The sequence below is a fragment of the Gekko japonicus genome, unplaced genomic scaffold, assembly GCF_001447785.1.
Source record: "Gekko japonicus isolate JY-2015 unplaced genomic scaffold, Gekko_japonicus_V1.1 scaffold360, whole genome shotgun sequence".
NCBI lineage: Eukaryota > Metazoa > Chordata > Lepidosauria > Squamata > Gekkonidae > Gekko > Gekko japonicus.
The window spans coordinates 589,422-602,962 of NW_015172015.1; the positions used below are offsets into that span (position 1 = coordinate 589,422).

The following is a 13,541-nucleotide window of genomic DNA, read 5'->3' on the forward strand; positions in this document are numbered from 1 at the left end:
AATGGGGGGGAAGGAATCATGGCGGTGGTAGGCGGGCAACAAAGACAGCCTCCTTGCGCAAGCTCACTGACCTGGCAGCCTGCCACTCAGCCGTGGAGAAAGGCAGGAGTGGGGCTGCTCGCTTGGGAGTATGTGTGGGAGTGCCCCCAAATTATTTAAAGCCCCCCCCCCGAATTAAAGAAATCCTGGCTACGGACCTGCCGCAGGCTGAAAAAGGTTGGAGACCCCGGGACAACTCGGTACACAAAATAGATTTCCAACACTACTTGTATGCATCTCATGTACTCCTTTCGTAAATAATACAGTGAACTAGGTTGATTAGGTCTTCCTAGATCTGAAGGAATCAGATCATGTACCAATCACAGCATAAATAAGAGCGAAACCTCTGCAAGCCTCACCTTTCTTAGGAAGTATCGTCGCCTGGTGGATTGTAACATCTTCAAACACAACAGGCATTTGTTCTATGCAGGTCCCCAAAGTTCGAGCTAGAGTGCGCCAGGCTAGCACTAGGTATCCTGTGGCAGGGTACAGAACTCTGCCATCAATACAGTGACCCACCAAGTAATGATCAGGGGATTCAGGATTCACATCTGTCAACAATTACAGAAGGAGGAAAAAACAAAAAAGAACTTTTTCAGAACATCATTTTGAATAAGACTAAAAAGCAATATCCAGTACTTTCCAAAATCCAGGCATTAAGCTTCAACCTATCCCTCTGCCCATATAGGTTTTAGTTAGGGATACCATTCCCCAGGTGGGGGTGGGGGATTCCCGCTTTCATGGGCTCCTGCCCGCTGCCAGCCGGCTGGCCAGTGGGAGGAAATCCCCCCCCATGCCGTGCACAATGCAATGACGTCACCCAGAAGTGACGTCGGCACGTCGGTGATATTGGGGCCCCCCCTGATGCTTTGCTTTTTGGGAAAAACTCTATGGTTTGAGGCCATTTTTACCATAGAGCTTTGCCCAAAAAGGAGAGTGTCGCCCCCAACATCGCCAAAGCGGTGATCGCACTTCCAGGTGACATCAGTGCATCGTGCGACATCCACCCCCACCCCCAGAACACCCCCAAATCCCCCCCCAACGGCACAAGGAAGGGACCAGCCAACCCTAGTTTTAGTGCAGCAAATCTATCAGCGAAAGCAGTTGTCCCCCCCTCCCCATTAGTTTTGCTCTTTGTCTAGAGCAGCATAAAGTGTATGAAGATTCATGTTTTCTCTCCAGAGATAAACTCAAAATATACATTTCAGATATATGTTTGTGGGAAAGGAAGGCATGAAAGGTCCACTACACACCAATGTTGTAGACAGTTGCTGCTCCAGATCCCCCAGTGCTTGTTGGGAAGTCTTCAGCTTTTGGGACATCCCATGTCTGACTGTGGTCCCACAGAATGTAAGGAGAGATGAGTGGAGTTCCCACAGGGGCAGGACATTCAACAGGTGGATACAGATTGTTTGCAAATACATTTATTCTGAAGACAGAAAAAAGCAGTGCATTTGTGATCATACCAAATAATCAGTGCCATGAATAGTTCATAGGATGCCACGCTATAATCAAGAGCCAGCAAGGGACTGTGGACACCCCCCAAATTTTGAAGTCTTAACCTCTGACCCTCAAAAACATATAATCTTGGCTTCTTTATCCTTTCTATTCAAATTTCAGTGTGGGCCCTTTGAGGCACCACAAAAGTCTTCAGCATCAGTCAGAGTGCTTGCTCATACAATATAAATTGTACAGCTGGATATCACATCAAACATCTGAAGCAAACACTCTTTTTTAAAGATGTGAATTGAAATAACCCACTCTTCTGTTATATGTTCAATTGTGGAAAGAATATTATGATTCTCCTACTCCTGATCAACAGTATCTCTACACAGTTGCAATACAGGTGAAAAAAAAATCAATTAAAGGTATAATTCAGTCTGTTCAATCAAAAATTAAAGATGGAGACTTTTGTTTCCTCATTACATTTCACTAGCCTCCTTACCCTGTCAAATGGATTTTTCCAGCATTCGTTAGGAAGAACTCGAGGTTGTTTTTATGGTCCCTCTTCATCAATGGTAGAATGGCGCAAGTTGGTTTCAAAGCTCTCCTCAGGATTGCCTAGTTACATGGAATTCAAAAATTATCAGAACAAGTCATCAAATTTCTTTGTATAAACTGGACTCTCGGCAAGGGCTGCCTACTGTTTTTCTGGTAGGATGCCAGAGGTTTTAACAACATGACAGGCAAAAGGTCATGCTAGGAAGACTTTTCCATGTCACACACTGTTAAAGGCATGAGAGCTCTACATTTGCCATGCAAGAAAGCCAAATTCACAAAAAACTGACACATATCCCAGCACAAGAAGGCAATTCTTCAAGAGAAGAATAAGATTCTTCCTACATTTTTCATTCCTCTTCCACTAAACCACAAGTAAATATAACTCTAATAATGCCATTACCTTGACCAGTTACCTCCCCCGTATGATAAAATCACTTCTCTTAGAGCCTACCCATTTGCTTGAAGAAGGCATCTTTTCCTAGATCTTTCCTGGGATCTTTTCCTAGAGGCTCTACTCACTAAAATCGTCTCCCACCATATCCCACTGGGCAGCAGGGCCAACCTGATGATGGCATTCATCACCCTCTCTCACAATTCCAAAAGTGACCACAGCCTCAAGAAGGTTGGGGATGCCTGACCTAGGTAATGGACCCCAAACATGAAATCTGGGGGGGAAAGCCTTCTCAACTGAAGTTAAAGCTGGTTCTTGTTAAATGTATTATGAGAAACAACTTTTTTTTGCCACAAATTCCCCACCCCTGCCAATACCTAGTATTATTCTAAAGAAACCCTATGAAAGCATTACAAGAGACTATTCTCCTTCCCCATAAAGAGCCTCTTTGGCTCCTGTGCAACACTTGCCAAGCTCCTGAATCCAAGGACTCCTATAAAAGAAGCCTAGGAATACCAACAAGAAGAAAAAAAGGTTCTGTAATCCTCAAGGAATCAGAGCGAGACAAATAGCAAAAAGCTCCAGAATAAATGGTATTATCTGGATATGCATTCCACCTATAGACCACAAACAAAAATATAAACTGAGTAAACCAATGCATTATGCATTCCCCCGACAATGGCAAACCTGTGGTGTTAAAACATGCCTCTAATGTACTATTGATGGCCTAGAAGAAGGAAAAGGAAGAAAGAAAGGAGAGGGGACAAATTGCAGTATACAAAGCTAGACCCCAAAGAGACCCTAAATGAACAAGCCACAGATGTGCAGATTCCAAATTTCCAGAAGGAAGCCTATGGGCATCTTCTTCACTTCAATCAGCTAGTCTGAGGCCCATGAAGCTGGTGGGCAAGAAGAACATTTCCATGTCAGGTTGGCATATACCAAGTACCTCCTTTAAACTGGGCCCTCTGCTGCAATACGTGCAACACTTGTACACCACAGACTGGGAGAGTGTTGTGCAGGTATGATAACATAGCGTATGTGGTGGCATTGCGTGCACAGTAGCCTATCTTGTATGAGAAGTTAGGCATGTGCAACACTGCACAGGCTTCTCATGTCTGCTAATGTCACATTTGAACTGTGTCCAAGAGTTTAAAGAACAAACTGGAAGGAGCCCCTAACCTGCATTTTTAAAATGAGAAACAATTTTGGGATGGAGGTATTTGGAGCAGAGGAGCCATGAACAGAAGAGGGGATACTTAACACTTCCCCTGCTGTTTTTCCACTCTGTTCTCAGGGCCCCAGATGCATGTTTACCATGTCTAGGATAAATAGGTAGTGTCTAGGATACTAATGCTGCCCTTCCCACTAGGGATTTCTGCCTTTAACAAAGACAAATAAGTACAGGTTACAAGAAAAAGTGCTGTAGCAGGAAGTGCATGATTTATGCTACTGTGGCCCTAGCACTGGGCATCATTGTGTCAATATTCCAATTTCCAAAGTGTCCAAAAAGAGTATTTCTCTGGCTCCTGGACTAATGATAACTCCTACAGCAGTAAATGTAATTTGAAGAATAGGTATGTAGGTAGGTAGATGGATCTGAAGAACCCATTCTCAGTGTCAAAGTTTAAGATTTTATTATTCTATATTTGCTCTCTATGCAATGGAAATGGCTTGGAGAAAGATACAGTAAGATTGTACTCAACAGACATCAAATTTGAGTAAGCACCACTAAGACACTTGATTTGACCATACATCTGGCACACAAAAAATAGACATTATTCCCGACATTAAAGAGAATCGAAATCATTAAATAATATTTGGCAAATGGATCGCTTAGGATGCTATTTTGTCTTGCTTTGAAAACTGCATGAGACAAAAAGATCACCAATCCACTTCCACAGTTAAATATGCCTTCTAAAAAAAAGTTGCACATTTAAGCTTCTAGTGACTGGTTCTGGATATGCCTTCCTTTGCTAGGTTCAGTAAACAAGACCTTAATTAGTATAATGTCTTCATGGAGATGGCTTACTGGAATCAAGTCATTTCTTTAGCTTCTTCCTAAGAGCTAATGTAGGGCAATTTTTCATTTGTCACTTTCCAGACCGTACTGAATTTCACTTCACTTCTTGAGACCACAACTGACTTCAAGCCTACCTAGTCTATGTGAGGTGACGCAAGGCACATTCTTGTCTCTAACCAACTGAACAATGAATTAAGCTTCAAGATATTTCTAATGGCTGCTTGCAAGGTTGTTATTAATCTCTTTGCCAAAATTCACATCATGATAAAGCATAATTAAACTTGACTGGGCACGAATCCAGCTAGCTGCTGTGCTCATGCACCCCGTTACTACATTTGCTGTACTCCTCCTCCTCATTTCTACAGCATCTGAATCAATACAGTTTGATCCAACTCCAATTTACTGTTGTGCGCAACCTGGCACACTGGAATTTGTCCACTCTACAAGGGTCAGGATTCAAAACCTTGTTTTAATTCCAGTTTAGTTATCACAGCTTGTGCTAGTGGGAAAAAACTCCAATTCACAATGCACCTGTATTCAGACATTATAGTCATCAGAAGCCAGATCAAACAGAAGTTTTGAATCCATCTCTAAGTACAAAGAGAGGACCAATGACAAGCACAGCAAAAAAAAACATGCCCAATTGCAGTTAAATTGTAGCCTGAATGCAGCCACTGCAAGAAAAGACCTCAGGAGATTTATTTGGAACAATAGACAAGATTTTATCGCATAGCCCGCGGCGGTGCGGCGCTGCGCCAGGATGCGCTTCTCGGAGCTCCCGAGAGCGCCTGCTCCCGTGCGCTTCTTCGGAGCCCCCCGATGATTCGGGGGAGCTCTGCTCGCTTCTCTCGGAGGGAGAGCGAGAGCAAGAGGCGTGGCCGCCCCCCCCCCGTTTCCATGGCAAGGGCGGGGGTGAGTCCGGCTCGCCCCGAAGCAGGAGCGTCGGGCAGCGGAAAACATGGACGCCATGTTTTCCATAGCAGCAGCCAGCCGCGATTTTAAACTTCACTCTTGGTGGTTATTTGAGTTTTCTTTTTGTTCGTTTCTACACCATCCTGAATGAAATACCCTAACCGAAGTGGACGCAATTATTGAATACCCCTTTTGGCGGCATCCCTTCCCCCATCGTTAAAGAGAAAGCGGCCAGGAAGATTCTCGGGCAGCGCGACTAGAGAGAAGTGGGGTAAGAACATATCCCTGTTGGATTTATTACTAAAAAAGATGACATACTAAAAATGGACACAAATTATAGAAGATTTTCGGAGACATATTTTGAATGATTTATTTGTACTATTTGCTTCTTGGATCACCTAATTGCAAACACCTGGAGTAACACGAGCGGACATTTTGAGACAATGGAGGTGACCTCCATATGCAATGAGGTGCGGGACGCAATATTACATGAACTTAGCTCCGACAAATTTCTTAAGTCACTACAAACTGAGCTAAATAAAGCACTTGAACAAATGTGGGACAACTATTTTGAAAATTCAAAGTGCTCTTCTATCAAAGAGAACAGCACAAATGAGCAATTAAATGATATTGCGAAGAGGAAAGAACTTCAGCAAATTAAACAGGAGAGGGAACATCAAGGCAGCCTCTCTGTTCTTGAAGAGAACGATGTACACGAGCAAGATTTACGGATTAGGATTGAAAGAAAGACGGGCAAAGTAGATAAAGCGAGACGAAAAATGGGACAAGCTAAAAAAGTTTGCTCGTCAGATATACGGAGTAAGAAAGGAAGGAGGAAGATAAAGAGAAAAAAAATAAAGAAAGAACTAAGGAGAACAGAGGGCTTCCATCTTAAAAAAGCTCTGAACTGGGACACAAAAAAATCAGAAAAAGACAGTGAATACAAAGATCAACGGCATAGGAGAGAGACAGTAGAAAATCAGTGCAGAAAAGAATTACAATTTAATGCCAATTTAAAGAAATTAATGCCACAAGGCTAATTTATTATACTGATTCTTAGAGGGCTTAATCAGGAAAATAGTGACCCAGGAACGGATAAACAGAGAATTTAGACATAAATATATGCATTGAAGATGATTTAGTTTTTTCTTAATCACATGTTGGTGGTAGAGATGTTGGTGATAGAAAATTATAATTGCAAATTAGTTGGGAACTTTAATGAAATGTAATGATGAAATTAGAAAATATTTTGAGTATCCTGAAGGTTTCAACAGGATTAGAACCATTTATTTAATCTGAAATAAGAGGCTAGAAAATAAATTCGGATTAAAGAGATTTAATTTCTTAATGATAAAATGGAGATTAGTTACAAAATATATAATTTATCAACGTGGTGTAGAAGAAAACCATTAAATGGATTGGGGCAAGAGGGTGGAGGGTTCTATGTTTTGTTATATGTTTCTGTGTATGTGGATGTTTGTTTTTATATATGTGTTAAAAACTTAATAAAAAATTATTATTTAAAAAAAAAAAAGATTTTATCGCATAGCCCAACATTTTTTTTTTTTACAGAATGGATGCTAAAAACTCAGAATATTCTGTATTGTTGACACTCAGCGAGTCTCTGGAGAGGAAGCATATGGTTTCTAAATAAATTAGTCCATAGACACATATTTAGCAATGAAATTAGGGTCAACGTTGTAAGTATGGATCCACCAACCCACTACTTCCTGACAAAACACAGGAAATCTCCCAGACTGACTCAGTGTCATTTAATGACATCTGATAAGATCAAGACCTAAGGTGTCACTGCTCCAGTTTCTCCTCCCTGCCACTCTCTTCCCACATATTATGCTTATTGGTTCACCTGATTGTCGTTTCTCTATCAGTAGTCCTGCCCCAACTTATAACAAGTCAGGGACATGGTATATGCACAGCAATGGAAGCATTTCAATTACTAAGTGCGCAAAGAAAAGCTGCAGGGAATACGGGGCTGCCAGACATCCCACTTTGGCGGCAGGCCTCCTACTGCAAGCCTTAGTTGCCAGGCTCTGCCTGACAAACCTAAGTCAGAGTGTGATATTTAGGAGCACCAATGAAGGAAAGTGTTAAGCAGGGGAGCGAAAAGGGTAACGCCGGGGCTAGAAGAAGCAGCAGTATCAACCTGATGTTTTGCACTCTAGCAATCACCAGGAACCGTACCTGTAGTAGGGCATGTGGTGCAATCTCTACTACGACTGCATTGTCTGGGATGTGCTTCAGGCCTTCTTGGAACAAGACGGGGCTCACAAGGTTATTTACATGGTACTCAGCAGAGGAGTTCTGAGCCAGCGCACTTGGCCACTGAGATTCAGGGATGGAGGTGCTAATCCAGCGGGATGAACGAGGTTTTGGATTTGGAATAACCTTGAAAGAAAGGGGGGGGGGGAGAGAAGAGAGAGACTCAGCAAACCATAAGTTACAAAACTTCAGAGTAGCTTCCTTCCTTCATTAATCTAACAGCCCAAGATCTTCTGCTGCTGGTTATCTGAGATGTAGGGACCTGCAAGACTCCTGCATCAGACAGCAAGCACTGTTGGACTTCAACTTGAAACACATGCACTTGGATACCAATTACATTGGCTTCAAGGGGACTGACTTCTATGTGAACAACTGGCAAATGTTAGTATTTGAAAACTGCTAGGTCAGTTTGACTAGGACTGCTTACGGAAAAGAGGTTTATCTCGCATCCTTCCTACCGCCAACTTAAGGAATGCTGGGCACAGCTTCCTCTAACTTTGTTCAGAAATACAAAACAGAGGTTTCTGCTGTGAACCTTTCATCAGGAGCATTACCTTCTTCAGGGCACTAAGAAGCACCGGTGCAATGGATGCCATGTAGTACGAGTGGAAGGCAACTCCAGCGCTGAGAACCTCTTTTGCAAACACACCTTCTGCTTTCAGTTTGGATACAAATTTAGACACGGCTTCCTAACAAAAATGAGAAAAAATGAGCATGGATTGTAGTAGCAGCAAGGTGCATTTCAGTGATCTGTTCTGATTGAGTCTGGACTTGGCTGCTTATGAGATAACCATCATTCCTCATACTCTTATCACATGTGGATGATACTACATACATAACCATCATTCCTCATACTCTTATCACATGTGGATGATACTACATACATAACATCCATTATATAAACCTAATCTCAACACAGAAGTTTCTTGTATTACCAGACATCACTTGGATGTCCAATCAAATTGTCATCATATTCTGTTTCTGTGTGTACAAATTACATTGCACTAGGCGGTGGTGATGAAGTCTCATCATGAACAGCACATGCGTGAAGGCAAGGGGCTGGAACTCTTTGGTGTGCAGACCCTCAGCAGACACTAGCTCCTCACCCTAGCAGTGCCGCAAGCAGAAAAGAGTGCAATGTTCAGTAACTCCAGCTCACCTGGGATTTGGACTTAAGCAAGACCAGGCAGTGATGCTTCCTCTAGAGACAGAAGCATTCAGATGGGACCATAAGAACAACCCTGCTGGATCAGACCAGTGGTCCATCTTTTGTCCATTCCATTTACACCAATGCATAATTTTATAAACCTCTATCATATCCCCCCTTCGTCATCTCTTTTCTAAACTTAGAAGTCTGAAACTCTTCAGCCTTTCCTCACAGGAAAGGTGCTCCAGCCCCTAAATCCCAGGCATGTGCATGCCTGTGTGCATGTGCACACATACACATACAATCTCTATTCTGTCTGCTCTCTTCTCAGACAAGGTCACAGGAATCACTGCTCCTATGGAGGAGATGGACACAACAACAACTGAAGAACACACAGAGTTTAAGAGGAGCAGCAGTTCCCATCCTCTCTCCTCTTCTCTTCCTGGAGGAGAAGACAGTACTCCACACCACTTCTCCAAATATAAACAGTATAATTTAACTGTAGCTGTTGTGGAAAGCCTAACAATTCCTGCCCTCCCCATTCATATCACTTGCGCAGGCTCGCTATCACTCTCAGACCAGATGGTTCCCTTATTTCCAATGCCTTGATTAAAGGATTTCGCTCTACCTTATTTAACCATAGAGACCTAAGGGAATCTGTGGCAGACAGAAAGGCTTGGAAGGTGAGAGACAAAGGTAATTAATTGGTAGCCACTGAGAAAGCATGGTTGGTTTACAATATTTCACATCTAAGCAAAGGGACAAGAGGCATAGAAAAGTGGGCTGCAGCTAGAGGAGACTGAATTTTACATATTGCTTGGAATCTACCAGATGCAGGGCTAGGATTGCCAACTCCAGGTTCTGAAATACCTGGAGATTTGAGGGTGCCGCCTGTGAGAGTAGAGTTTAGGGAGGGGAGGCTACTCAGTAAGGTATAATGCCATGCAGTCCAGCTTCCAAAGAAGTCATTTTCTCCAGAAGAAGGGGAATAAATGTTTTAAATAAATAAGTAATAAATAAATAAGCAATTTATATAGTTTGGAGACCAGTTGTAATTCTGGAAGCTCTCCAACTTCCACCTGGAGGCCGGCAACTCCATGCAGGACTAACATGCTACTTTTAGCCTTCATTTTTTCAGAAACTATCCATATTCAGACTATATAACTATATAGTTAGTTACAATAGTGGAATGATGATTTGTTTTCCCACCCTTCATAGTTAGTTGAGTAATCTTGCTGCCTGAGAGGGTAGCAAGAAGGGAGGTCAGGGTGGGTAGGGTTTATTTATGATAATGATATTTGTGCTAGAGATTTAGCTATTGTAAATTGGTAAATTTGGCTGGATTGGAATAATCCATTAATTTATTGAATCGGAGTAGTTAGTTAAATTTATTGTGCAGGAGAATACTGACCACCATGGGTGGCACTCCAACGGCACTCTGGTTGAGGCTGTGTCAGGCTGGGCATTGGAGTACCCTAGGCTGATAGTCTTGGGTGACTTCAATGTCCATGCCAACGATGCAGCCTCTGTACCGGCGACGGACCTGGTGTTGTCCATGGCGGCGCTAGGACTCACCCAATATATAACGGCCCCCACTCATCGGGCCGGGCACACGCTCGACTTGATCTTCGCGGCGGGGGTTACAGTGGACCGGATCACTGCTTTGGCAGTGCCATGGTTAGACCACCATGCCCTGAAGGCCAGTGTGAATGTCTCACCCCGACCCTGTTTGGGCAGCGAGCATATTTTGGCTCGCCCGCGGAGCCTAATGGACCCTCAGCGGCCTATTTGGGCAGATTACTTGAGAGAGCGGCAGCGATTCAGTTGCAGAGCTTTATGGATGACACTTCCATGCTGGACCCGTTCCAGTCTGGCTTCCGGCCAGGCCATGGGACAGAGATGGCACTGGTCGCCCTCACAGACGACCTCCAGAGGCATCTGGATCGAGGCGGTTCGGTAGTACTGTTGTTGTTGGACCTGCTGGCGGCGGTTGACACGGTTGACTATCAGTTACTGATCCAGTGCCTCGCTGACACTGGGATCCAGGGGCTTGCCTTGCAATGGCTCGTCTCCTTCCTCCAAGGTCGGGGACAGAGGGTGGTGTTAGGGGAACAAACATCCCAGAGGCATCCGCTGGTTTGAAGGGTCCCTCAAGGGGCAGTGTTATCTCCGATGTTATTCAACATCTATATGCTCCCCCTCGCCCATATTGCCCAGAGGCACAGGCTAGGGTATCACCAATATGTGGATGACACCCAGCTATATCTGTTGTTGGGCGGTCAGGCCAACTCTATCCCAGATGACCTGGAGCGGGCGCTTCAGGATGTGGCGGGCTGGCTTAGACTGAGTCGATTGAATCCAATGAAGACGGAGGTCCTGTGCCTGAGTCAGAGCGGGTCGGGGGTAGGGATCCCACTCCCGACCTTCAATGGGGCGCCATTGGTGCCAGCACCGAGGGTCAGGAGTTTGGGAGTGCTCCTGGATGCCACCTTAACAATGGAGGCCCAGGTAGCAGCCACTGCCAAGGCAGCCTTTTACCATCTACAGCTGATTAGGCAGTTGGTTCCCTTCCTCGAACGCAATGACCTGGCAACAGTGATCCATGCTATGGTCATCTCGAGATTAGACTACTGCAACACTCTCTACATGGGGCTGCCCTTGTCTCAAATCCGGAAGCTGCAGTTAGTGCAAAATGCGGTGTCCAGGCTGCTGATGGCCCTCTCTATATGAGATCACATCCAGCCTGTGTTGAAGGCATTGCACTGGCTGCCAATAGCTTACTGGATTCGTTTCAAGGTGCTGGTTTTGACCTTTAAAGCCCTATATGGTCAGGGACTTGTCTACTTGAGGGACCGCCTTTCCCCGTATGTGCCCCAGAGAGCACTGAGGTCAGGGTCGCAAAATCGCCTGACTGTCCCTGGCCCGAAAAATGCCAAGTTGGCCATTATTCATGCCAGGGCCTTTTCAGTGGCGGCTCCTCACTAGTGGAATAAGCTCCCAGAGGACATCAGGACCCTGCAGGACCTTTTACAGTTCCACAGGGCCTGTAAAACGGAGCTCTTCCACCAGGCATTCAATTAGGAGCTGCCACTGACGAGTGTGTCACCAGAACATTCCACGGCCCTATGATACATCATAGGATATTGCCTTCCATCATTGCCTCCCACTATTGTTTTCCATCATTGGATTGTATACTGTATTGTTCTTATTAGCATTTTATGATGTTCTTATGAATTTTATTGTATTTACTGTTTTATTGCTTTTTAATGTCTGTACACCACCTTGAGCCAGTTTTTCCGGCAAGGCGGATTATAAATTGAAATAATAAATAAATAAATATAGTTTCCTTCTGTGACATAGACTAGAACCTCAGTCCAACATCCTTTACTGAGGCAACATTTCTTGAGCTGCTAAGATTTGACCCATATTAAATTATGGTGATGAGGACACACCAGTACATAGCAGTAGAAGGAATGCTTCCCACTGTGTTCTCACCTGAGGTCCTGAAATGGTGACAGTGTCTTCAGAGTTATGACAAGCAGGCACCACTCCCGCAGGGCACCTGCGCTTGCATTCCTCCCATGTTAAACCTGCAGGAAACAGAGGCACAGGCTTTGGTATTGTTTCAAAGACACACAAAGCCTGTTCGGCCAGAGGACAAAAAGAAATGTATGTGGACATCATGGCAAGGGATACCTCTTCCAAATCACTTTCAACTACTGCCCATCTGCAGTCTAATTATTAAGAATGATGGTCCTTGTTCTCTGTGATATTTTTTCAGTTAAAACAAACTGACCCTACAAGTGCTGGAATAAATGCTGCTTCAGTTTCCACCATCCAATGAATCACAAACAGACCTCTACTCATGGAAGAGACTGTTGCTGCTTCCCCTTCTCCATGAAGGCCCCCCATGATTAGAGGCCTCCATGATTCATGTGGAGACGTGGCATAGGGAGCTGCAGTGGGAAACAGCTCTCGGACAAGCAGAAGTACCTTTCCACTCATGGAAGGTGTATGTGTGTTGGAACCAACATATTATTACTATTATTTGTAATGAGAAAAGCTCTTTACATCTCAACCACTCATAATATCCTGGTCACATATCCTTATTTCATGGATGAAGAACCAATTTGCACAAACTTTAGAGAGAAAACTGATGGCTAAGATAGTATTCAAAGCCTGATACTCTAGACCAATGCTCCCTCTAAGCTGTGGAGTCTTATGAGCAAATATTCTACTTTGTGAGCTACTGGCATTAAAGTTGTGAGCAGGCAATTTGGCTACTGCATACATTAGCTTGCTCTGGAGCCACCCTTCCTGACAAAAATGTGTGAACCAGAGGCTAAAAAAAATGTGAGCTCGCTCACACTAACTCAGCTTAGAGGGAACACTGCTCTAGACCCAGGTCTGCCACTTGTACCAATCAATGCCTTAGAAAAGCACTAATTCATCATTAAAGTGCACTGCTATCCACTTTCTCCACTTCTCAAATGCATTCAACTGTTTGTGTTCTTCAAATGTCTCTAATAAGCTTCTGAGAAACCTTACACAATCACTCTTATATGATAATGACTAGAACTAGAGAGCCATAACATTTGTATTATGTGTTAACATTTGCTATAATTTCAGTAGTAAAAAGATGGACAAATCACTAGGCAATACTTTGGTGTCACATAAGCAATCCATCAGCTCAGTGACTTGCTTGTTTTCTTATGTGCAAAAGGACCAGCTGTGGATAAAGCATAAAC

The 13,541-nt window shown here is 43.8% G+C and overlaps 1 protein-coding gene across 1 annotated transcript in view; it reads right to left on the bottom strand.

Annotated features, from left to right (window-relative positions):
• FASN (fatty acid synthase) overlaps nucleotides 1-13,541 on the bottom strand; it is a 60,501-nt gene that overhangs the window by 30,770 nt on the left and 16,190 nt on the right. Inside the window, 6 exon segments of the mRNA XM_015420388.1 lie at nucleotides 399-590; nucleotides 1,293-1,468; nucleotides 1,985-2,100; nucleotides 7,569-7,772; nucleotides 8,201-8,335; nucleotides 12,289-12,383. Of these exon segments, the coding sequence (XP_015275874.1) occupies nucleotides 399-590; nucleotides 1,293-1,468; nucleotides 1,985-2,100; nucleotides 7,569-7,772; nucleotides 8,201-8,335; nucleotides 12,289-12,383 (918 nt within the window).